At 46.2% G+C, this 26,728-nt stretch overlaps 2 protein-coding genes across 2 annotated transcripts; one reads left to right on the forward strand and one right to left on the reverse strand.

Moving 5' to 3' along the window:
* The first annotated feature begins 3,699 nt into the window (after nucleotides 1-3,699).
* Nucleotides 3,700-20,979, forward strand: SURF4 (surfeit 4). Its single transcript, XM_090021918.1, has 6 exons — nucleotides 3,700-3,891; nucleotides 13,444-13,630; nucleotides 14,191-14,267; nucleotides 16,027-16,070; nucleotides 17,098-17,284; nucleotides 17,974-20,979. The coding sequence occupies exons 1-6, from the start codon at nucleotides 3,844-3,846 to the stop codon at nucleotides 18,238-18,240; spliced, it is 810 nt and encodes a 269-aa protein (XP_089878044.1). The 5' UTR covers nucleotides 3,700-3,843; the 3' UTR covers nucleotides 18,241-20,979.
* Nucleotides 20,980-21,364: 385 nt separating this feature from the next.
* SURF2 (surfeit 2) lies at nucleotides 21,365-26,709 on the reverse strand. Its single transcript, XM_090021919.1, has 6 exons — nucleotides 26,592-26,709; nucleotides 25,770-25,924; nucleotides 24,862-24,965; nucleotides 23,433-23,621; nucleotides 22,677-22,849; nucleotides 21,365-21,466 (listed from the first exon to the last, which is right to left on the reverse strand). Exons 1-6 carry the CDS (start codon nucleotides 26,673-26,675, stop codon nucleotides 21,383-21,385), a joined length of 789 nt encoding a protein of 262 aa, XP_089878045.1. The 5' UTR covers nucleotides 26,676-26,709; the 3' UTR covers nucleotides 21,365-21,382.
* Between the last annotated feature and the right edge of the window lie 19 nt (nucleotides 26,710-26,728).

The raw sequence follows: 26,728 nt of genomic DNA on the forward strand, positions 1-26,728 counted from the left end.
CGTCTCTCGAGGCCACCCCGGGGCGCTCGTGCTTATGGAGAGGGCCCTGTGTCAATCCAGACGGGCCTCGAGACTGTCCGGGGGTCCTTGAGCCTATCCCGGAGGCTCTCATGCCTATCCAGAGGACCGTGTGTCAATCCAGAGGTGCCTCAAGTCTATGCAGGGGGGCCTAGAGTTTAAAAGGGTCGAGAACTACCGATTTACAGCGTTCGCGGCTTGTTTCCCTGACCATAATAGCCATCACAAGCAAGGAGCCAGTCTCCTGCCTTGCGGTTCCAAGCCTCTCCCTGGCAAGCACTCTGCACAGCACCCTGGGTTCCCACTGTCAGCTGTCCCTTAGAGGAAGGCGCCCAACTTCTAGCACAACAGTAAGGTTTCCTCTACAGGCCATAGACCATACAACGAGATCAGTCATTGAGCACCCCCAAAAATCCCATGTAATCCTGCATCAATGGTAGAGATCTACTTACAGAATTTTGTATGAAATGCATCACAATATCACGGTGTGAGTTAAGATCACGTTTCGTTTAAAAATGTTAAACAATTAAAAATTGATCTGGACTTCTGTGTCAATTAGGACCCAGCCCTGCCAAGACTTAAGCCTGCGCTTCGTACACTGCAAGGAGTTCTGCTCACCGCAGTGGGGACTCCATAAAGCATAACATTTTTGCATAAGCTTTCACAGGGTCAGATTTTGGTCTTTTCACCGAGTTTCTTTATACATAGCAACAGGCAGTGAGATAGCTGATGGAAGAATTTTAATTTGACCAAAATAACTCTTTGTAAACACTACCAAAGGACTATGACTCCTCCAGGATCAGGGTGCTCTCTGTGCTTATTTGGGAGTTTCTGCACTTGTGTTGATTTGCTGTTTTATTGTGTGCACCAAGCCCATCTGCGGTTTGGCCTGGAGCTTCGTTCTCCTCTCCGCATCTTTTTTGTATGCTGCATTTCATACAACGTGTTTTTCTTTAAAAACAGACCCCCCAAAAACCCACCACCACCAAAATATTATGGCACATAAGGGGAGGGGAAACTTCTAAACAACATGGAAGGGAAACAATTCCCCAACTACCGAGGACTGCTTTGTCAATGCCTTCTCAAACAACATGACATTCCTGACAAACATGCAAAAAACACAAGCTCAGGGACAAACAAAACCTACACATAATAGCATGGCTCCAGGAGGCAGATTTTTCCAGGGGTGATTTCTCAGCTCCAAAGCAAGCCATTGTTTGGGTCTCGAGATTGTGAGAATCGGGATGTCTACATAGACGGGTATCAGCATGTTCAAGTGCCTTGCCTGTGAGCCAGACCTGATCACCCAGCCTTGCACTGTGCTGGGATATGTGGGAGGCTTATCCCAGCCTCCTCTGCATCATTCGGAGCAAAAGCCTGTGTACGAATTGATGTGAGGTATGGTGTGAAACCACTTGCCTTTCCTGAACTGCCCCAAGACCAGAAGTTATTTTTGCAGGCTGCTACACGGTGGCTGTGTTAGCCCGCAGACTGCCATTCGGTGCATTTGTACCTGTGACTTCGAACCCCGGATCTGTTGAATGAGCTGCTCCTGACTGAGCCCCAAACATTTATGATGCGTAGCTTTCAATCAGAGAGACTCTGGAAAGCCCTTCGGACATTACAGGAACATGCAAGAGTGCAGGATACAGAAGACGCGCACAGGGCAGAGTAGCGAGACATGGAGAAAGCTGCAGTTGCTGCCCTCTCCTTATGAATATGTCAGCATTTCAACTTGCATGGCCCAATGGGTTCATATTGATTTGCAGGTGATTAGCGCTGGCTGCCGAACCTCTGCATGGGGAAGCAAACCTTCCGAGACCTCTGAGAAGCCTGCCTCACCCCTCTGCTGCTGAATATACGGTGGAGGAAGCTTACATTATAGGTACAAGAGTGACTTCCTACTGCGAGCTGGGAACTGGCTACCCATAATCTCTAATGAATTTGATGCTGGCAAGTCAACTGGTGGGCTGCTCTTGGTGGAGATTGTTTCCCTGTGGACTGTCAGCACTGGTTTCTGAAATAATAGCTGTACTGTGGTGAGACCACTGATGACACGCACAGCCTCAGTGTAAAACATCCTCTCATGCAGCCTTCATCTTTGCAAACCCTCTAACCCATGCTAATATGGCCTTCTTGGGTAAATCTGAACTGGGCTCAAAAACAGACATATAATAGGTATTGATCAGCATATGCCTGGTTTTAGAAAAATAGACTGGGAAGGGAGAAGAGGGCAGCTTGGTTTTACAGCAAGGATAACTTCAGGGAGTGCACTGTACTCTCCCGTGCTGATTTCATGAAGACATCATTGCCAGATGTTGAAAAGCCGCAAAGAAATCAGGGGATCGGCTTAGAAATCATAAGATGTAAAGAGGCAAACAATACATTTGGGGGACATTTTCCTTGCCTTCTGGTAAGTCACATTTTCAATGTTTTCTCTGTAATAAGACTAGAAATTGCCTCCTTTAAAAAAAAAAACAGAACGAAAGCAAGCTGCGATTCTCTCCTAATGATGCATTTCCAGAAACTGAGAGAACAAAGATCACCAAATCTTGTGTAACTTTCAGCAAAATCCAGTGGGTTGCCAGTGCTGCAGTGTAGAGTCACATCAACCCTCTGACTATGCAGCTGCCTCCATTTTTTGACAGATGAACACATCCCAACACAAACCAAGGCACCCGTCTCACCCCATCTTGCACACTGGAAGTTTGAGGGTGCATACACGCATACTACCGTCCTGACTGTGAAGCCAACTAAACTTTTTGAAGTCGACTTCAGTGTCAGAGCGTACACGTGTATGTAGTGCAGAGCTGACTTAAATACAGCACAAGATAACACATCTCCAAGCTGTATTATCTTGAGTCGCATTAGTTGACTTAGCTCACGAGATAGCTGCCATCGTGGCAAGGATCTGTATGTGCGTATGCTCCGACACGGCTCAACTTCAGTTGACTTAGTTAAGCCACCTTATTTTAAGTCAACTTAGTATGCATGTAGGGTTACTATATTTCCAGGATAAAAAAAAAAGGACACCTGTGGCAGGGAGGGAAATATGATGGTGGAGGGGCAGTGATATGCCTATGCCCTGCCTCTGCCCTTCCTAAGCCCCTGCCCCACCAGCCCTGCTCAGGAAACCAGAGGCAAAGCAAAAACCTGGACATTTGTTCACATTTAAAAAACCCACCTGGACACGAAAAAGAGGGCACGTCCGGGAAAACCCATATGTATGGTAACCCTGTAGACACCCTTCATGAAATTAGGTCAAAGCACCCTTCTGTCTGGGGGAGGGGGCACAGGACAACCCCCCAACCGAGACTGGAGATGAGTAACAAAAATACCCAGATACAAGATTTTGCCAAACAAAAATCCACGCCTGAGCGTGTGCATGATGGCTGAGGGGTATCGATAAAACGCCTCCCCCTGCTCAGGCCCCTGCAGCGGCACAATCTAGTTTCACCAAACTGATGCCCAAAATCAGCCTCCGATTTGGGGTGGGTGATTTGCATGGTTTGCAACGCAACGTCCTCCTCCCTCCTTCCATGCCCTGCTATTATGGCAGGGCTTCTCAAAGGGACAGGCGCATGCTGGAGACAGGAAAGCTCGCATCAGGAGCCAGGGCCAGGCAGTCTCCTCCCTCCCTGCCTGCACAGGGATCTTCCTGCTGCTCGTGCGGCTCCTTTAAGAGTTGGCCTACGTGGCAGAAGCAGGAGAGAGCAGCAGCCTGAGTTGCAGCAGAGCTACTTCCTGCAGCGCTTGCAGCAGCAGCACCGAGGCAGGGCTGTGTTGGACACCCAACCAGGAGCAATCCCCCCTGCAGCTGAGACCATGGGCCAGAATGATCTGATGAGCACTGCTGAGGACTTTGCAGATCAGGTGGGTGGGTGCGCTCTGCTTCCCTCTGATCCCCTCTCCCCAGGGGGAGGCCTCCCTCTGCACAGGCAATCTGGGTGTTTTCCCTTTTTTGCAAGAGTTACAGGGATCTTGTATGCGATGGGGCAGCAAGACGCACTTCGTAGGGCGATGGGGCAGTGTTCTCCGACCCCCTTCCCCCAGCAAGAAATAGCAATGGGTGATTCATTAAATACAGCCATGAGGTCCTGCCATTTCCAGGAGAATGGGCAGCAGAGTCCCGGTAAGAGGCCAAGACCGGAGAATCCCAAGCGATAGGAATCAGTCAGCGGTATGTCTGGCAAAGGGACTCATGTCACTTATCCCCCTTGCCCTGAATGGGGGGCCGCTTAGTGGGTGGCTGAGTACCTCTGTAGCATCACGGGGTCTGTCTGATTTACGCCAACCGTAAGAAAAACGGGATCAGTACCCCCTGTAAACAGGGGATCTCTTACCCCCTGTAAGAGACTTGGGGTGCCAACAGGTTTATCACACGGCTGAAACAGAGGATGGCAATGCTGCCACACCCCTCGACTAAACTTGTGTTAGTCACTTGTTACCCGTGAAGGACTGAATTTAGCCCCCACCTTAAAAAACCAAAATGGTTGCATTGCTCTTGTCTCGTGCCCTCATTGATTGATTGCAGAAGAAGGAGAGTTTGGTTTTAAAGCTAGAGATCACCCTCCTGAAAGCCTGGCTCCTTCCCATTTGTAAGTGGAAAGGATAATTCTCCTGGGATCTAAGGAAGACCAGCCCACTTCCTGCTTCCAAAAAAGTGTCCAGGTGGCATGGAAGCAACATATGGGACAGAAAACAGGCAGGTAACGAGATGACCATCAAGCTGGTTCTGGATGTTATCGAAGCTAGCAAAAAATATGCTTTAGATCCAGGACAAAAGGTAACGTAAAACGACATTTTCAAATTGTCCTTGCAGGTGTTTATTGCAGCAGGGACCATCACATGGGACTCCCCGATTCACACAGGTTTCTTAGATAGGCAGCAAGCAATGCCTTCCTATCTTCTGCGAGTAGGAATAACACGAATGAAATAGTTGCTGCGTTCATGATGCTGCTGCAAAGCACAAATGTTTATTGGTGTGGTGATAAGTATATTTAAAATCAGGTAGTAACACCTGGAGGCCTATAGCCACGGCTCGGGAAGGACTTATTTGACCTGGCAGCTTTGCACGCCTGCAGCTGGTTGCCACTATAAAGACTTGTTGCTCTCACTAAGATAGATGGTTGGCTTCCAGACAGATTTTACTGCTGCTTTCCTACTGATTTCAGCAGTTCTAATTGTGGACTGTGACGGTCAGGATCAGGCCTTGGGAAGGGGAGGTAAACAGCTGCTGTACTGTGTTCCCAGTCTCTGACAAGTTTTGGAGCACTTGAGTGCTTGCTGCTACTGAGTTGTTTTTTTTTAATCCTTAAATATATATTCCTGGGTGACTATTTCTGGTCACATTTTTTTAAACCTTTCTTTTATTCCTAAAAGCCTCTTTGTCCATCAGGAAGTACTGTCTGCCACTTCCTGGAATAACACTCATTGAAACAACTTTTATTTATATTTGACCTCCATTTTATTTGGAAAGTGCTGCTTCTGAACCACAGAATATCCATCATGTCTGCACACACTTTGCCATCCAATTGCAAAACAGCTATTAAGTTTTGCAAGCAGGTCCTTAGCTGACTGTGGGTCCAAATAATTGCCCCTTGCTCATTCAGGTGCACTAAACACCATCTGTGGTGCTAAAAAGTGAAATTGCGTAAGTATGGGGGGGGCAGATTTACAAAACAATAAACACCGCTTATATCTTGCTGAGTTGGCATTTTGCATTAGGGAAGCTCTTAGTTCATTTAGAACAAAACATTTCAACTGGGATTAGATTGAGACTTTGTGATGGGTGGGAGCTATCAAATCTGACTGTTGCTACTTGGAACTGGATGCCTCTTCATTGACAGCCTTATTCCTCCCCGTCTCCTTTTATAACAGCTGAGATCAGCTGGAATCAGCCACTTTCTCTGACATAAAACCAGCAGGGAGAGGTGCAACAACCAGCTCTGTGGATTATCAGTGGGTACCAAAAATGTTTGATTCAGCAATTTAGGCAGAGTTGTCTACCCTGCGCGCTCAAGAAATGCAAGCCACAAACTCCCTTCAAAATTAACAGGAGTTAGGTTAAGGTCATGTGCCTAAATACTATTTAAAAACTCCAATTCCTTCAGGATAGTAGCAGCAGTTTGTGAACTAGCTATCAGAGGGAACAGGGTGCACTTAATTAAGTGTGTGTTATACAGATGGTGAACTTTCCTGAAGGAGGACTGGAAATTGTCTTTAGCTTGAATGAGCCACCAGTTCCAGACCTGGTGTTTGGTCCCTAACTGGGTGTGTAGTACAAGATGCATCCGTCCTGTTTGGCTTTTCCTTATTTGCAGGCTTCCCGTTTGCTGGTGGGGAGCTGTAAGTGGGTTAGAGTAGAAATGGCTTATCTGATTTTGGCAAGAGTGTGATGCAGGTAATGACAATAGCTAAAATTGAAGAGCTAAACAGGACAAACAGCAAGGTGTGCTTGGCATTTATTCCATTAAAAAGAGGTGTAGACATGTGTAAAGAAACTCTCTTGAATCATTCTAAACCAGTTATGTGATTATAACCAAGCAAAGGAAGCGTGCATGATGCACGTACTAGGCTTCAGGGCCAAAAAGTGCAGTGCTTTGTTTTAACTTTTACAAGTGCTGTGATTTTTTTTTTTTTTCCAGCCATTCCGGTCACTTTGTCCTAAATCCTGGTGTTCTGAGATGGTTTATGTAAGAACAGGAGAAGGAAGAAACTTTCTGATTTAAAATCTGGTCCTTCCAATTATGTTGGAAATTCCACTGATCCTTTATGGGTACAAAGAGAAAGTGGAATCTGTTATGGAGAACCAATTAAAAAGAAAGAGGAGAAAGATTGCCAGAAACGTCCTGGTATGTCATGTCCTCCTTCTGAACTCTCTGAAATGACAAAGTGAGCCTCTATTCTCATTACAGCATTGCCTTCCCAGCACTGTACGCATCGTCTAATCCTGCAAGAAGGGTGTTGGCATTCCCACTTCATAGATGGAGAGCTGTACCACAAGGGAAGGAGTGATTTGCCAGGGCGAGAGCAGAGCAGTGGTTCTCAACCTGGTTTGTTAGACTCAGAGCACCCCTTGGAAAATGCAGGCTCTTAGCTATTACTCCTTGTTTTTTGGGGTTTTTTTTTTTCTTTTAACTACAGAGAAACAACCAGGCAATTCTTTTGCTGCAAATAACTCAGACCAGAATTTTGTGACACTGGATTCCTATTTGAAATCTCTGGGTTCATCCTGTGAACCGTGGTTGGGTTGGGCTGAGTGGTGCCCTAAAACGGATCAGATTGAGAATCAAGAATCGCTTTGTGTCTGGCCTGAGATTAGATTATAAACATCCCTCACCACTCAGCCTGTGCTTGTTCCAGTAAAATAAAAATTTTCTGGAGAAAGTCTGTTCCTGTAAACCTGACATGGGGCTACTCTATCTGTCTATCTAGCTATCATTGCGTAACTATAGATGGACAGATATCTATCAATAGATAGATCAGATAGATATATAATAGTCCATATCCAAACATTCTGACCTGTTGTGAAATGCATATGTATATGTGGGTGTATACATGTATATTTTTATCATGAGTACTGGGCTGTAAACCTGAGGACCAAAAGAGCGTTGCTGTTGTGAACACTAGATAGTAACTTTTACTATTTATATCATATCAGTAATTGAGGAATAAACAAAGGAGTTTTCCATAGAAAGGATGGAATGCTGTTTTTCCATGTCTCCTCCCTTTAAAAAACCAAACCAAACCTCACGTATAGTTTCAATTTGAGAGATGTTATTTTTTCCTAATTTACTGTTGTGAACTGTTAAGCATTTTGCCTATGAGAAGGGGCTGCATTGCAGGGGTAATGATGATGTATGCAGGGGGTGGAAAATGAGGCCAAGTTCAGACATTTGGAGGGGAACTTCCATAAAGTACGATAGTTTTAGATCTGGCATTTGGGATTTTTCCTGTGGGTCATCCCACTGCTACAAATCACCAGCTTCCGATGAATTAGTCTCCATCACTCAATTACTGGAATAGGTTGGATTACATGTAGATGCACTCTTTTGTGCTGAAATCACTAGACTCTTTTGATGTATTTCCTGTACTGTTGTAGTTAATGAGCTGTACTGTGTTTCTTTCTCCTCTTCTAGGTCTCCTGGGTTAGTCTTACACTTGTTATATGTTGTTTCTGATGTGGACTTGCTTATTCTCTGAACTTGCAGCGTGGGGTGGTTTCAATGCTTGCGCATGACCTCGTGACTGGCAGAAATACTGCTGCATGTAGGCTGAACAGCAGAGGATGGTTTGTGTTATGATAAGACTGATAAGCGCTGCGCCCGCCTTTGCCTTCAAATGATCTTACTTGTCTTTAGCTGATTGGATAGCTAGCACTCGCGTTTAATAAATAGCATACGTTCTCTTTGCTGCACGTGCAGAGAGGGCATGTAGAAAGTTTAGGTAGAAGTGGCTTCCTCGCTTGGTCTCTCCGGGGTGGTTTGGTTTCAGGAAGGGGACAACAAGGTAAGGCCACATGGCTCGTGACAAAAGATCGCAGGATCTGGGAAGCAGAGCTACCCCTTGGCACTCGAGCCTTTCCACATCTCTGTCCTTGCTGATGTTTGGGGACTGCTGTCTTGCTGCCCTCCATTTCGGATCTCACCTGCTTCATCTGTTGCCAGGACAGGCTATCAGCACCTTTCCTCCGTTGCTGCGATCTACGTACTGCTTAACACACTTCTCTATCGATTGCTACCAATGTATTGATCATCTAGGTACTCTCCAGGTGGCCCCACAGGGAAAATCTTCCCTTTTGTTGTTGTTGTCTTTTTTATTCTTAACTGTCTTCCATTATCCACAACTGCATATACAGAACCAACCAGCCTAAATAATTCCTCCTCCTGCCTGTGCTCTTCATATCTAGATGCACAGTAATCCTGGCACCCCCTCCTTTAAACTAACCGTCTTTCTAAATATTTTCAGCTTTTAAGAACAATTCCTGAAAAATAGCCAAAAACTGCTTTCAGGATAGGAATGCTTTTTTTCTTCTTGTAAACATAGAGCACATGGTATTTTTAAGGAAAAATATCGCCATTCGGGAACTGGCCCAGTTGGTAAGCCAGATCTGCATGTTTTCACTTGGGGTCATTAAAACAACATCATCCCCCACTTCCTTCCTTCCTTCGAATACTAGCAAATCACTGTTTCCTCCACTGGGTTCGGTTTGCACATGCTTAGAGAAGATGACTCCCTTGAAGCTTTCAGAGAGGCCACTTCCCCACTCCTGTGAATTACCTTAGCACCCGTGTGGGCTTGAGCAGTCAATATATCACATTTTATCAGGACTTGGAGCTGTAAGTGGGGCAGTTGCCTTTTTACTAACTGGAAAACCACCTTTCTAGCAACCTACAGCTCAGCCAGTAGAAGTTGTGCTAGTTAAAGGTCAGATGCATGGTTTTTCCTTCCTTTCAAATCAGAAATCCTCAACTAAAAGCATCCTATGGTTGATCAAAGTCAGCCTCTCCTGCATCTGTATGGGGAACTTCCCTCTCTAATCAGTGTTACTTCGTATAATCTTGCATGCTGCATACTCTCAACTACTGTGTGTACATATGTTAGCGCAAGATCCTCTTTTAGTTTCAAGAAGAGAAAGTGGCAGACTAGTTCTGATTTTACTCTGCCTGCTCTGTTGGCTTCCAAATTTCCAGGATAGCACCCTGATAATAAACAGGGTGTCTTAGCATTTTGGCTTTTTGTCTGATCTGACCAATTAAGTCTCTTGGCAGGCTCTTTGAAAGCATCCTGGTAATTAGAGAGATGCTCTTTCCTCCTGATTTAAAATTCAGCAAATGTAAATTGCATCACACAAATGACATCGGAGGTTATTTTGGAGTTGGGGACTATAACTTGCTGTAGAGAGAAAACGACTTGTACCGCACTATTGACCTTTCGATTTGAGTGTTATATTTGCTTAGACCCTGCCTACAGTATGAACATTTGGTCTTTGTAGTGGCAAGAGGGCCTTCGAAACTTGATTTGTGGCTGCTTCCCCTGAAAGAAGGACAAAGTCTATACGATTGCCTAATGTTGGGAATGGGACTTGTTTAAAGGCTGCGTCTGCGGCAACAAAACAAACTGCACCCCGGGCACAGAATGATCGTTTAAAGACGAACTGAAACAAAATTATGACATTTATATTTAAACAAACAATATTCTAGGAGTTATTGGCCAGTAGTAAAATGATGACTTTTATCCAAGAACTGAAGACCCAGATATGATGATGAAATCTTGCAGGCAACAGCCATCAAATCCTGAGGGCTTTCTCCTCCTCCTCTTGAGGTCAGATGGGTACGTGCATAGGTAGAGTCCAAACACTATTTGATTGACTTCAAGTTTTGGATGATGCAAATGGGCACAATCCTTTCTAATATTTACTTCAATTAATTTAGATCATGTCAGCCTTATATATTTTGTGGCTTGTATATTATTAAATGACAAAGCTATTAAGAAACTGTTCGGATTCACTAAACCAAGTTTGTTCAAAAGGCCGGAAATACTAACACTCAGCGTGTGCTTGGTTGAAGTTGGCATTCAAAGTGTGTTTTTAATCAGCTTGAATCTTGACCCTTCAGACTTTGGATACGTATGACAATATCAGAAGAGCAAACCCTACTAGTGTTAACTATTAAGTGTGTCCGTCTTAATTATTTTTTTTTTTTTTTTATCTCACTGACCTACAGTGAGCCAGTAAGCTAGGTCATTAATATGTACTCAGAGCAGCCTCTAACTATTAGTTAATTGTTGCGATGGGCATACATTTTTAACTGTGATTTGAATCTCTCCTTCCGCCTCCTTCCCCCTGCATTGTGAACCCAAAGCATTTGAAGCAGACCTGCCAAGTGGTATTAACTGGAAACAGAAAATGAAAGCCACGGGTCTAGCTTCATTATCCCGCCTGAGTAAAATACAGAATAAACTAAACGTATAACCTAGGAGAAACTAACTTAATCTTCTTGTCAGCATAAATTTTTACTTGACATCTTAATGAGATCTTAATGGTCTCTGTACATACAAACCACTGAAGTCAGTTGAATTGTACCAACAAAACTTGACCCAGCATAATCTTTTAAGGTTTCTACGCTTGTGGTAGAAGAAGCCTTCATGCCAGTCGGTGATCACGAGGCAGATACCCACTTCAGTGGGTGCGCCTCCATGTTCGTTAATGCGCCTTACATAATGCACATTCAGTTTAGTATTTCCTTAATGAAGTCCTAAACTAAAAGTGCAGTACCTAGAGTTACTATGCAGTAGCACAGTTATTTAGTGATGCTTACTGTGCATTAGCCTAATAACACTGCGCAGGAAGTTGTTAGCATTGTTTGTGCTGTGATGTGCTACCACGCAGGGTTGTTAGGCTAATGTGCAGTAAGTGTCTTGTATAGACATGCCCAATGTGAATGCTGTCTTCATGGCACTCCAAATTACTTGTGGAAAACATCTTGGCATATGTGGGTTTGTTGGGGGTGGGGCGGGTTCTTTCATTCTAACACTGAATATTAAATATCATTTGATACCTGTATCAAATGCAGTCCCATAATAAGACACTTTTAAGACACATGGTGCTCTATGTGTGGGCTGAGGCAACATTACAAAACCTAGTCCCTTCCTTGTCCTATGGCAGGAATCTGCAAAGTGGTAGCTTTGCATTTAGAGGTCACACGCGCAGATGTGTGTGTACACATGTGGTTCTGGTTTTGATACTGTTCAGCCCAGACCTGTGTAATCAGAAGCTATGAACCTGCTGCTTCACCTTTTCCTGGCAGCTGTTTAACCACGCATATTTGCTCCACCTGGCAGACGCTGCCAAAATTACATCCTTGACAAACTGTGAAGTACTAGAAATGGGGGATTCGGTACTTGGACTCTTGCTCTAGAGATGTCTCTCGAGGCCCCCAAATACATTATTTTACTTTCTGTTAGTAGGCACTCTTCAGTTCCTGAATGTCTTCTGCTACTATTGCTTGGCCCACAAAAATCATTGCTGCCTACATAAGTGAAAGTTTTTGAGGCCGCTAAGAAATAAGTAGCTTGTTAAAATAGTGTTCCTTCCTTCTCCCCCATCCCTTTGATTACACAGGTTGTTAACAAGGTATGATGAGCACATTGATTAAGTCAGTGGTACTGAACTTTCCATGGTGGAATAGATGAATTCAACCCCTACTTTTCCCAGCTGTGCATATGCCAGCTTGTCTAAAATCATCTCAGCAACTTGCTGTATGAAGTAGCAAACTTCCTCTTTGTCCTTCTAAGTACATGCAGAGGAGCCCCTCCTTGAAAACAGGACCTTTTTAATTATTTAATTTTGTGTTGGGGCATGAAACTTCCCAATTAGCTGATAAGCCCCATCAGGATACAATATGGCACTCTGATCATTCCTTAATACAGGGCACGTCTGCACGAGATGCTTAATGTGCAGTAGGCTAACTGCACATTACAGCATCACGGCAAAAACTGTGCTATTAGGCTAATGCACAGTAGAGCAGCCTACTGCACATTTATTGAGTACTTCCTTTTGCATGCACTCAACTTTAACGCTCAGAGGCACTGCTCATTAATGAATGTGTAGATGTGCCCACAGGCTTGTATATAATACCAGCTGAGACAGAGCAGAAAAAGTTAACGAGATTTGTGATAAATATTTGCAGGCTTTTATGTATCTTTCAGTTGTACAAATGGCACAGAAGTCTAGACCCTGAAGGTATTTTTGTATTTACTCACCAGTATCTATTTCTCTGTAATTAGTATAATAGCCGACTAAGCCAAAGAGTAAATTTTCAGCATTCTTTATACAGGATCAGACATAACTTTGACTCCCAAGAAGAGCTGATGTGCGCTCAATTCCAATTGCATCATGGCAATGTTAATGAATTTTAAATACTGGGTTGCACTGAAGTGTAGTTAAACATAACCGCCTAGTTCATCATGGTGGGTGGGGTGTGATTTTGATGGAAGTCGGAATTGAACCACACGTGGGAAGTCAATTAAGATCAATGCCTGGTAATCTCTCTAGTCAAAAGCTTTTATTATCATATGAATCTGCCCTTATGCTGTATCATGTTCCTAATAACAGGAGCTCCCTTGACAACTAGCGCTCATTAAACAAATGTATTTCCTGAATGCGTTTCCCTGAGTGTACTGCCAACATTTCTACTAAGTTCATTTAGACCAGGGAGTTGAAACAGGGTTACAGGCTCCAAGCAACAGGATTCATCTGTATCCAGTCCCCCTCACCAGCATACCTGTGTCAATCATGATCTTGATGCTGCCTATGCCTGTGCTAGCAACATGCCCGCAGCCTGGAGAAGTGCATGGTTATTGTTTGCTTGATCAATGCTCCTCCTGCCCTTCCTCTGCTCACTATCCGGTGTGCCCCTCCAGTTCCTGAGAGTGACGAAGCAGTACCTTCCCCACGTGGCCCGCCTGTGTCTGATCAGCACCTTCCTGGAGGATGGCATCCGCATGTGGTTCCAGTGGAGTGAGCAGAGGGATTACATCGATGCCACATGGAACTGTGGCTATTTCCTGGCCTCCATTTTTGTGTTCATCAATCTCTTCGGACAGCTGAGTAAGTAGCTCTGAGGCTGTTAAAGCAGATGCCAGAGTGCTCCAGTGCCTGCCTCCCTAGCTTGCATACTACTCTGAATCATCGAACCGCAGGGAGCGCACTTCAGTATTTCTCTAACCACTAGGCTGTCACAATTTGGTGTTGTATAGACTGGAGGGGGAAAAAAAAAAAGTTTTTTCCTTTTGTCTCCTTTCACAATCTCCTCCTAGAAACAGCCTGAGTTTGTTTTGGGTGGTGATGGTGAATGCACCTTTTGCTCACCCCAAGAAAAGCAGGAAGTGTTCACTTAGTTGGCTTTTTTGTATTGAACTTCTTGCAGCATTTATAAGAGCAGTCACTTTAATGCATTGGTAAGGATTAAACTAGGCATACATCTGACTCTCTCTGCTGCATGTCCTTAGTAGAATACCAGAGGCGTTCTGTAGTTAACAACAAATTAAAATAACAAGCTCTATAATGACTTCAGTGAAATGCTGAACCTGCTAAATTTAAAACCTTGGGGCAACCACTATTTCCTGTATCGGCTGGAAATGCAGTAACAATTCATTTTCCTTCTTCAGGTGGCTGTATCCTGGTGCTGAGCAGGAACTTTGTGCAGTATGCCTGCTTTGGATTGTTTGGAATTATAGCATTACAGGTAGGAGGCCTTAATTCTTCCAAAAGCCTAAATCTCATCTTTCAGATCTTCTTCTCTAACCCCACCAGGACAATTTATGTAAATTAGGGATGCACCAATAAAAAATTTTTTTAGGCCAGTACTGATGGCTGATTATTAACCAGACATATTGGTCAATACTGATCCAACTGGCCAGGCTGCATATTGGCACTAAGTCGGGGGCGGGGGGTAGGGCGTATAAAGCCGAGGGTGGGAATGGGGCAGGGGCCAGGTGCTGCCCAGCCGGGGCAGGGTGCGGGATGAAGCTGTGGGCGACTCATCCAGGGGGCACAGAGGGGTTGCTCCAACTGCTGCCACATGCATCCCCCTCCCCCCCAGATCTGCGTGCGAGGCAAGGGCAAGTTGCCCACTGCGGGTTTGGGGCTGGGGGCTGCGCCAGCCTCATTCCAGCAGAGGGGCTGGTACAGGGTTGCGCTTGGGGCAGGCAGCGGTGCTGAGAGGAGGGGCTACAGCAAATTTTGGGGTGGCTATAACCCACCCTGTAGCCACCCCTCCCAGCACTGGTACTGCCTGCAGCCCAGGCCCCCTAACCTGGAAGAGGCTGGTGCAGCCTCTGGCTCCAAGCCTGCAGTGAGCAACCCGCCCTCACCTGGTGCATAAATCCAGGGGGCACATGTCCCCCATGCCTCCCTGGGGGTGCACACAGTAGTAAGAGCTGCCCCTTCCCTCCTGACAAGCCACCCACAGCTCTGTCCCACACCCTGCCCCAGCTGAGCAGCAACGGCCCCTGTGGCACTTTCCCTCACCATGGAGGCCTCTATCTGGCCCGTGCCCCTTCTCCCGCACAGACTTATCAGCTGGACACTGCTCTCCAGGCTGCTTTCCTGGCCACCTGCATGCTATTGCATTTATCAGTGACATTATCAGCCATCCACCAAAAAAGGCCCATGGCTGATGATGTCAGTTTTCCTTTCTATCAATGTCGATACGGTATGGACGAATGTATCGGTGGCACCTCTAATGTAACTTAAAGCCACTCTCAAGAATTCTCCTCCCCAGTGAGCCTGCTCCTTCTCTTCTGTGTGCTATAATCTTTCACACTAACCCAGACAGAAGTGTCCTACAGCAAGATCTTCTTCTTGGGTGTAGATGCAGCTAGAGACGGTGCAGCTGGAAGTATCTAAGTTCCATTTAGCCAGAGTAGGTCACCCTTTTAAATTACCTTTTAAGTTTTAATCAACCTGTTGGATCAGGGAGCTACAGTTGCTCTGGTTCTGACCCCACAGCGCTTCCTACAAGCCTACTGATATAAAACCATCCTATCTAGTTGAAAAAGATCTCATTCTAACTTGGCTTTGGCTAAAGCACAAGACTGTGGTCACAACTTTGTCACCAACTTGGCCTGACCACAGGCATGAAATTTAACTTTTCTGCCCTGCAGCAGCATAGTAAGTACACTTGACTCCACAGCAGCTTGTCGAGGCTTTGCTGTCTGCAGAGGGCTTTGAGATTCACAGATTTTAGTGTGCTGTATTAAGCCTGTCTGTTAACAAGTGGTCTTGGTCTTGTACACCTAAAACAGATTCTAATAAAAATTGTTCATGGTTCTCATTCAAAGTGACCTGCTTGACCAAGTAAGTACCATTTCAAGATGCTGTTGGTCTCTGCATTGTGCTTTTTATCTCATGGACTTCAACATTTTTTTAAAGCTTTTTGTCTGGTAAGGGGATGGTAATGTTTCCATAACACAGCATCTAACTACTTGTGTTCTTTTGCCTAGACCATTGCATACAGCATACTATGGGATCTGAAGTTTTTGATGAGGTAGGTCTTAGGTTTTCTGTGTTCGTGTAAACAGCGTCTGTTCTCTTCTCTGGAAGCATTCTCCAGGAAGAAGGGAATCCAGATTTCTTTATACACATCACCTCTGTATACAGTAAAAACTTACCCAGTAGGTAGCGATTTTTCTGAGGAGCATTGGTATGAAGTAGTAAGCGAGCAAACAACTTTAAGCAAAACCTAAAACATGTTGTACAAGATGCAGAGACTAATCCTAAAGTATCAGGAACAGACTGCCTGGGCCACATATCTTTGCTGAGACTAATGTTTTTTTGTGGACTGGGAATCTACTTTATTTCTTAAAGTTAAAAGTGAATGCTATATGTCTGTTCAACTGAACTTAACTGGAGATACCAAAAATGGCCCTGACATTTCAAATTATCATTTGCAAATGATGGCTCTCAGATTTCCTAAGGGGGAAGGCAGAGTTGGGCCTCTGAGCATGGATCTTCTTGTGAAAAAGTTCTGGCTGACAGCAGCTAGCCAAGTTCCTACATTTGACTTCTCTTGCTGGAAGTAGATTGGATTATGTTTGTTTTCCTGCTGCAGTTTTGAGCCCAGAACAATTCTTAAAATGTGACTTGATGTGGAAAGGCACAGCCACCAAACACCTGTGCCAGAACAGGTGGCAGTCTAACATGCCCAATGTGCATGATTCAGACCTTACCCTTGATGTGATGGCTCCTGGGTCGACAGGCAGGATTTCCACAAACAGAAAGGAGGAGCTTCTTTGTGACAGTCATTTTGAGCCTGCATAGGTCTATGTTGTTATTTGGTAACCATGCATACAGAAGAAATCGTACCCTCTACACATCTGCAGCTTTAGCTATAACAGGCAGAAAACCCCAAAAGGAAGTGTTGCTGATGCAGTCTGCCTCAAGAAGCTGCTGTAACTGCATATTCCTACCACAGTTTTGTTTCTTACACATCAGAGTTCTTTGTTACACCCCTCATAAATTGTCCTGGGGCTTGCACTAACATGGAAATTTGTTGTCTCCCCTTTCCTCTCTAGGAACCTTGCACTGGGAGGAGGTTTGCTGCTGCTTTTGGCTGAGTCACGCTCAGAGGGGAAGAGCATGTTTGCTGGTGTCCCTACTATGCGGGAAAGCTCTCCTAAACAGTACATGCAGCTGGGTGGACGCGTGCTGCTGGTTCTTATGTTCATGACGCTGCTCCATTTTGATTCCAGCTTCTTTTCTGTAAGTATTTGGATACCGGACAGTGTCAAAGCATTGGGGTCTGCTGCTTTCCAAGTAGCCCTGGAGCCTGCTCCATGAATGTTTGTGCTAGTCCTTGTTGATTTTTGCTGGGACTCCTTAAATAAAGCTATATGGCTATACCTTGGACACAGGGAAACGGTTAGTGTCTCAGGAGTGTTAGGATCATTTGAGTTCATAAAGCACTCAGAGCTATTAAGCTCGAGGCAAATAAAAGGAAAGTATTAGTTTTCTTTGCACTAGTATTTCCTGGTTTCAAGCAGTAAGATTTGCTTCTCCAGGCTTGCCTTTAAGCTATAGCTGTGATACCACAACACAAACAGCTTGGGTTACAACATCAACCTGCAGGTAAGCAGTACCCAAATAACTACCTTGGGGGTGGAAGAAGGAATACCCAAAGCTAAATTCTGCCCCTAGCATCCATTGCTTGCAATCATGCCACTGTATCATTGCAGCCAAGTGCATGGCTAAAGGTAACACAGAGCAGCCCCAAAAGACCTTCAGCTAAAATCTAATGACCAATAGGCTGGTGCTTATCATCAAGTCACAGGCACCTGTTTTAACTGCATTTACCCCAGATCTGCTAGATTGACTACACCTCCACCTCCTGCACCCACAGATTGCTAAGATCTGTCTGTTAACTCTGAGTTCTCTTCTCTGTGCTACTGCAGATTTTGCAAAACATCGTGGGCACAGCCCTGATCATCTTGGTGGCAATTGGCTTTAAGACAAAGCTGGCTGCCTTGACTCTGGTCATCTGGCTGTTTGCCATCAACATCTACTTCAATGCCTTCTGGACCATCCCTGTCTACAAGCCCATGCATGATTTCCTCAAATATGACTTCTTCCAGACCATGTCTGTCATTGGAGGGCTCCTCCTGGTGGTGGCCCTCGGTCCGGGGGGTGTCTCCATGGATGAGAAGAAGAAAGAGTGGTAACAGGAACACCAGCACTTCTTAGGACATGACACCCTAAGTCCAGGACTAATTCTCTATGGATTCAACAAGAACTGCCAACACTTTACACGTAATGGCCCCCTTCCCCTGTTAAAGGCACAGATGTTTTGAGAATCTAATTTACAGTGGCACCAGTACAATAATACATGCATCCTATTTCTTGGAGGGACATGGCTAAGGTTTGTTGTTTTAACTTCTTAGAACTGGAATTAACCCAAGGAACCTGCAGTTCTGAGTATTTCAGTCTTGCAATAGAAGAGTCACTGCCCCTTCTGCCAGTAACAGCTTTTTAAACTTTTAAATTACTGTGAGCAGAGGCAACCATATCACTCATTCAGTGTGCTGTTGGGTTAATCCTCACTTACATTTTAGCTACAGCTAAACGAGTTAATTCCCTCATCAGAACTCAAAAGCCTGTCCCACCAGAAATGCCAGCAGTTGGCTTTAGCATGGTTTGTTTTAGTGAAAACTTACTTCAAGAGAAATTATTACGAAAAACAACAATACAGTATTATATACCATTTCCACAGCCAAACCGCACGAAGGGAGAAAGCAAAGCCCAGCTCTAGGCATTTTTCACTAGATGAGGAAAGGAAAAGGTTTTTTCCTTTAAGGAAGATATCACTTTCTTAAGGGGACAAAAGAGGTAAAGATGCTGAATTGCTTATATGAGTTCAATAAGGGAGTTTGGGGAGTATCATTTCAAGTTACTGAAGTGCTGTGCCAACATCGATCCTATTCAGTGTTTTTTTTTTTCCTGCGTCAGAGGAGCAAAGCTATACTGCTCTTCCCAAGAGACTCTTCCATCATCTACAACCCAGCTTTGACTTCAATTTTTTCCTCTAAATATTACCTTCAACCTTAGCTGTTATTGTTGTAAACACAATTTGTAGAATGATAACCCCTTTCTGTGCACTCAGCTGAAAGCTCTGAAGCAGTGTTTTGCAGCATATGCAGGTTAGGAGCAGTGTCTGTGCTTCTAGGCTATCGGTCCCCGTCTCTCCCCGATGTATTTTTGTCAGTCTCTCTTGCAAAGGCTCTTAAAACCTTAACTTGCAGTGTCAGGTTGTAGACTTCTGAAGAAGGGCCGGGCTGTGGCATTTCTGCACATATTCGTGGGCACAGGGAAAGTTTTCCTGCCATGGCTCTGTTGATCTAGTCCTAAATACTGCCTAGCTGTTAGCCCTGTGATGTCCCTTTGAGTCTCTGTTCTCAGTCTGCCTTGCTTCTGACAGCAGCAGACTAGAATTTCATAGCATCTGATTAGCAGAGAGAGGTAACTTAGTTCTTCTTAGGTTCTGATAGTTTCGCCGAAAGGGAGAGGGGATAGTCCTCCAGTTTAATGGGTTGAGAGGAAAGAAGGAACATATTTTGTCTTTCACTGGTATAGCCTATACCTCTTGTGTACATATCTAGAAACCCTGCAAAGAAGCAGTGTTTCATCCTCTGCTAGCCAAGTACGTTGATTCCCTTTAGGATTCAATGAGGTACTAAATCCATGATCTCCCATTAACTAGTAGCCAGGTAAGGTACATAGGGGAGTAGCTGGACCAAGAAACCAAAGAACTGCTACTTGGAGTATCTACACGCAATTCCCATGTAGCTAACAGGAACATAGAGCACATGGAAGTGTTGACCTGGACAGTGCAACTTAAACAGCTTTAGTTTGGAAAACAGAACTACTTCCCACATCTGATGACAAATAGAAAAGCTTTCATGAACATTTAGCTAATGCCATCAGGGTGTTAAGGAAGACTGGCCTTCGTGGTTAGATAAAGCTCTGCTGCTGAAGACATTTCTTCTTAAGCTCTTTTAAAATCAAATGGTATGTTAATCCACCACTGCCTTATTTCCTGGAATTTGCAAGAGAGTTTTCTCCCCCCACTGCTTTCACACTGCCTGTGTCTTCATTGCGAGGGAAACTGGGGCATTCTGCCGCACTGCAGGAACAATCTCTTCTCTTCTGTGCCAATGGTCAGCATACACAAACATGACAGTCTCCCGAGATATAGACCCTTCCCAACACTCTTAACTGTTGTGGATGATTCTTGTATTTATACATTAAATAGATAGAAGCCAGGTTTCTTATTACCCTTAGTTAGCTTTCTTATCTCTGATTCTTCCTGTTCTTCCAAGCTAAAGGAGTTCGATTGCTTTGGAAGAGAATTGGTTCAGTCAGACACTAACTGATCTGTGAAAACAGTCCTCTCATCAAAGAGACTGCCTGTAGCTCTGCGATAGCCAGGCACCCCAAAAATAATTGTCCCCTTTTAAGAAAGGTAATGATCAGTAGCCTTTGCAGCAGGGATTTTGCAAGTACAGTATCATGACTCAGTACTAAGTAAAGGGGTTTTGTTTTGTTTTTTTTTTTAAAAAGATGCTGCTCTTCAAGACGGCGCAAAACTAGCCATAGCCTTTTAGCAAGAGTCCTCTGCAACAGAGCTACAGATGCTGCTATACCCAGACATCTCCCCAAACTGATGGTGATTTCATTATTGGTCAGAATGATGAAAAAGCCTCCTATTCAAAAGCAGGATTTCTACTGATTGGCTTTTCCAAAATGTTCTGGAATCCATTTTGAATACATTTTTTGCTTTCTATGTGGAAAAAGGAAAATAAGTATAAATTCCCATTTTATGATGTATTTTGTACCTTAGTTGTGTTTGAAAATGTTTTGATTTTTGGAAACAATCAAAATAAAACAATGGCATCTTTGTTGTATCCACTTTGAGCGTATGGTTAGTGACCGACCCTTCAAGGATGTACTTGGACACTGTTTGGTATTGTCCAAGAGGACAGACAGCAGTGTTTCCTGTGCTTCACTTGTTCCACTTATTAACAACCAGGTCAGCAAAGTCAGAGAGGAGTATGTACCATAGCCACGCAAGGTACCTCATGGCTGCAGGAGTGAGGGCTCCATTGGTGCCCTTCAAGTCAAAGTGTCATTATAATAAGCATGCCCACAACCTGGTTGCTTCATTTTACTCTATCAGAAATAAATGCAACCTTACAATGCAGACAACATACCTTTGTCACACTCCATTCTGCCCATCTAAGGGATGAACGCTGGCACTGCTCCACAATAACCAGCTAGACCTGCAGCGTGTTTCTCATTTACATAACTTTATTTGCCATTGGCTGCTTTCTTGAAACTCTTGGGTTTTCGATGGCGACTCTTAAATTTCTTCTTCAAAGCACCCGATTGTTTCTGCGAAAAAAAGTAGTTCACTCGCTTTTCAAGAAGTTCTTTGTCCTTCTGGGCTGGGATGAAATGGCGCACAGCCAGGACCAGAAAGCAAACACCTGGGCCCCACCAGACTTCACTGTCTTTAGGTTGGGTGTCAACACGATCTTGTTTGTAAAGAACATGGGCACAGCCAAAAGACAAGGCATTCCCTTACTTCAACCCCTGCCTACAATCAGCAAGCTAATGTACCCTTCCTCCACTTTGTCGTCACGTTAAATGGCAATACAGGCAACCCTCCCCATTCACGGGGGATACGTTTTCGTATCCTCTGAGAATGGCAAAATCCGCAAATAAGGCACTGCATTCATGTGCGCTGGGGCAGGGGGGCTCAGCTCCAGTGGGAGCCTGTCGGCAGCAAACGCACAGCTACCAAGGAGCGCCTGTAAGTGTATAAAGTGTATTTAAAATGCAGTTTCAGCATTCACGAATATTTGAAACCACGAATGCCAAGCCCACAAGTAGCAAAGCTTTCCTGTACAGCCAACCTGGCTGCAAATGTGAATCAAACTACCACAGACTCTGATCTCCCAAGACTGGCATGTTCCTAACAGCAGGGAATCTACTTTCTCTCCTCAGGACTTTCTTTTAGAGTTGGACTTATCAGCAAGGATTTATCTAAAATCCTTATACCTGCTATATACAGGGGCCATGAAGTCCAGCTGCTTCCCAAACACACAGCAGGGATTTGGATGCAAAGATGTGCAGGATCAGGACAGAGATGTACTCTGAGGAGGAGATCCATTGTACAGCATCTGGGTAGTTGCTGAAGGGAGCTGGGGAAAATCAAGAGCGAATATACTAACCCTATGGTCAAGGGATTTGGTTAATGCGGGGAAGAGATTTTATAGCCCAATCCCCTTGCTTTCCAAAGCAAAGTGTAGGAGGGCTCACATGGAGATCTGAGAATTACACAGACAAGAACAAAGAACCTCAGAAAGATGAATGTCTATCAAGAAATGGTAGGCTTATGGTCTATGCCAGCTGCTCACTGTTAGAAACTTCCATGCAAGAAAATTTTATGCTTTCACTTGCCCCTCTCACAGGTCAGCAGAGCAGATGGACTGTGGGTCTGAACATGCAGGATATAGTTCCTATGCTCCCATACAGAAGTTCACCTCATGTCCCAAGCTCACCCCTGGGGCACTGCTGTCCACAGCAGTGCAGCACTCACCTTTCCCCTTTTGCTGCCTTGTCCATCCAGGTCCATTTTCTCGCTCTCCTCTCCATTCACATCCCCATTTTCCCCAACCAGCTTGGCCTTGTCTTCCTCACTATCCGTCATAAAGTCATCGCTGTCTTCCCCACGTCCTGCAGCTGCTGGGCTTTTTTTTGGGAAAAGCTCAGCTAAAACACAAGGCAAGACCCAGATGAGGCCAGATTCTGCTTCACACAGGTACCTGCTCTCACTCCACTTCGGAGACATCCTAACAGGCTTCAGGAACATCCTAACAGGGTGACAGACCAAGCTGAAGCATTACACTCCAACCTCTATCACCAAAGGCCTTCAGTGACAAACTGGTATGTTACTACTGAAACACCTGGAAGGCAAGTAAGCTGACAACACGTCAGTAGCAATGGGCCCAGCACCCTTAGTAATTCAGCCCATGATCATCTAATGCGTGGGCTCCCCGCTGGCCAGGCATCAATAAAACTGCCATCCTGGCCCACTCCTGCTGCTGTCCTTTCAAAGTAGCACAGTTCTCCCTCTTTCCACAGAGTCTTGCCCATTTCTACACACGACCAAGGAGTCCTCTCCTCATCCCTCTCCCTATGCTGGTAATGGGGATTCACAGATGTTAGGGGCTGGTCATCAGATCCAGCCCCCCTGCACCTGAAACAGACTTGCCTTTCTAGTGAGTGCCAGGAAGGATCAAGGGAGGAGAGGGGGTCCCTTTACAATATTCGGAAACACCAAAGCTTTGCTCACGTGGGTACAGGTCGCTCATGCTGTCATCACTGTCCTCCTCATCCTCATTGCTGGATGCAGGCTCCCAGAAATCCTCCCTTTTGCAAGGCGGCTTGCTCCCCTTCGGCTGGTCATCATGCCGCCGCTGCCGCTTCTTCTGCAGCAGGCAAGCAGGCACATACTCCGTGCCCTCCTTCTGGCACTCCTCATCTAGTTAGGGAGCAGAACAGAGGGACTCAGCTAGGTTCACACACAGAAATGCAAGCAATTCAGCAGCTGGCTGGCCTAATAGAGGAAGATAGTGAACCAGAGGCAGAGCAAGGTCCTGGGTAGCTAGTCAGTGCAGTATGAATGGCAACTGCACCTTTCACAGACCATGCCCCTGCAGAGACCTAGGGAGACACCAAAGCCAATAGATACAAAATGGGAGTGTGCACTTCTATCTTGCTGCCCTGGCCCCAGCAGAAACCGTAGCAAAGGTGTGCATTGAGCCTGACACCTTTTGCAAGAGCCAAACATCCCCAGAGACTCAAGTCTATTCTGTCCAGAGAAGTCCAGCACTGCAGTTTCCCCACACACCCTGCTGCTACTCTGACCAGGACATACCTGTAACAGTGGCAGTGCAGTTCAGTCTCGTTGTTCCATTCAAACCTAGCTTCTGGGATGTAAACACAAACGCCTCCCATGGTATGGGGTGCTGGCTTTTACAAAGCAAACACTTGTTCCCAGGAATCACTAAGCTCACTACACGCAGGCCAACAAGCAACCATCAGGTAGGACTGGCATTCAGTCGCTACTGAAGTGGTCCAAACACTGCCACCACGAACCTACAAGCTTCAGTCCCTTTACTGATAAAACAACATTGCCAGGCTCATCTTGACTCTTATCAAGTCCCCACAGATATAAGCCACCTTCCAAACTTCCACTAGTTGGTGGCTGAACATAAGGTGCTCAAGCTGGGACATGCAGACAGCTGGCAAATCCCTCAGGGCTGGCTTCTCCAGCTGCTAAACTGTATTGACAGGGAGTTAAAATATTAGGCATTCCCATAATTGTATATTCAGTGTTAATGCCAGAGATACCACAGGATGCCATAGGAAGAAGAGCATCCACCACACAACCTCTGTATTTAAGCATTAGCAGCAGTACAAAAAGAGGCTTGATGACTACCTGGCTAGACTCATCTACCAGGCGGGGGGTTGGACTTGAAGATCTACAAGGTCCCTTCTGACCCTACTTCTATGGTTCTATGAAAAAGGTTCGAGAACCTCTGCTCTAAAGCAAAGACACTGCTTTGCCAACTAGAGAAAAAAACTGCAAACAGCAGGCAGGAGCACTGCTCTGTTACTGACAAGTTGTCGAGAGCTTCCCCAACACTTCCCACCTGCCAGGCTGGGCGCCACAAGTACAGATCAAGAAAGATGTTGCAGAAAGCGCTAGCACCACTTACATTTTCTCAGCGCCTTCTGATAGCGCTTCCCTTGGACATGACGCAGCACATGCTCTGGGACCCTGTTGATGTGCCTGAGCGTTAGCTTGCAAAACAGCTGGTGTCTACAAGAAGGGAGACATGGATGTGAGCACAGCAAAGCCAGCAAATGGCTCAGTCCACTTCTGAGTAATGAAACAATGTTGTAGCCGTGACAGTCCAAAAAACATGCAAGAGGCTCAGACTCTTGTGGGTTCTCTCTTTTACTGTTCTTTTACAGTGGGGATAGATTCAGATGAGCTTTTGGGGTATCACAGATCTTGGGCCTCTGAGAGAAAAGCAGATGGAGACCCAAAGGAAGACACTGTGGTAGCAGAAAGCTGGTCTAAGCCTGTCCTAACCAAGCAGCTGGCACAATAACAGACATCACCTGCGAGAGAGTCCTTGCCTGGAGCAGTGCTCCCAGGTGGGTGGTCTAAGTCAGGGGTGTCAAAACATGGCCTATGGAACCATTCCAGCCAGCTTGCTGGTCATCCAGCAGACAACCGGTGTGGGCAGTGGAGCATGTCCTGCCACAGAATTTGGGGTGCTTAGGCCCCCATTGGACATCCCCACCAGCAGCAGGGGAAAGAGAGGGCTATGCAGACACCATCCTTACTTGCCTGGCTGCTGGCCATCCCTGGACCCACTCTGCTGCTACTCGATCCCCCGACCCACTCTGCTGCCTGAACGCAGACCTGCCCTGCTGGACCTAGGGGAGCCCACACAGTTCAAAGCTGCCCCGAGATCTGTGCAAGTTTGACACCCCTGCCCTAAGGCAACAGCCAGCAAAGCTGCATTGCAAAAATCTTTCCCAGCACAGCAAGCAGCTTCCTTCCAAAGCACCGAGGCCTCCTCCCTGCCCCAGCCGTAAGCACAGAGTTACGCACGGGTTCTTGGTGCTGGGCACAATGTGGGGTTCGAAGTCACTGTAGTTGAAGGCACCAGGGGTCCCACTCAGCCGCAGGTACCTCTTGCCGCTGGTGTAGGCTTGCAGCTCGGGCAGCCGGCAGGGCAGCTCATGCCCCGTCAGCTCACAGCGCACCTGCGGTGAGGGGGGGAAGAGACGTGTGAGACACCAGCTCCAGCACCCCTGCTCTGCACCCTAGTCACACTGGGTCTGGAGAACTGTCCAGACAGGTGCAGTTTTCGATTCCTGCTCTACCCAAAGTTGAACACCAATTGCCAGGCAGTGGCAGCAGCACTTCTATGTGGGCAGCTGCACCCCTCGCCTCCACAGCTCACAACTGCCTCCCTGCTTCCTTCCAAACTCTTCAGGGCTGGTAACGACCCCGTCTCCTTTACATCCTGCTGCTCCAGCCACGTTTCTGCCGCCTGCTGCTGCTGCAGGCTGGTCGCTCCCGTTTCAGTGTTTGACTCCAGCTCATGCCATTCCCTGGGGCACGGCGGAGATCACTGCCAGCCGCTCTGCCCAGGGCTCAAGGAGGCAACACGCCCACCCCAGTGCGGGACGCGGCTGGGGGCTTACACGGGGGCACAGAAGAACATGCAGGAGATTTTTAACTGAGCTCAACACACGAATGGATCCATAGCTCCGGGACGCGCCGGCTGTCCCCGGAGTCAGGTCTGCAGCACCGCTCCCAATGCAAGTCACCCTGGGGGGACCACTTGGACCCCTGCCCCAGCTGAGACTCACCCGCCGACACCCACGCACGCTCCTCCCCCGCGTGGAGACCCTCCCCTGGCCTCACCCGGGTCTCCCCGCCCGGCCCCAGCGGGCGCAGCGCCGGGTGCAGCTGCAAGAAGCGCCGCACGTCTTGCGGCAGCGTACACATGGCTCCACAGCTCCGTGCCCCTCCCACCGGAAGTGCCGGCGACAGCCGGAACC

This window comes from Crocodylus siamensis, chromosome 11, assembly GCF_052110815.1.
Source record: "Crocodylus siamensis isolate JL-2025a chromosome 11, ASM5211081v1, whole genome shotgun sequence".
NCBI lineage: Eukaryota > Metazoa > Chordata > Crocodylia > Crocodylidae > Crocodylus > Crocodylus siamensis.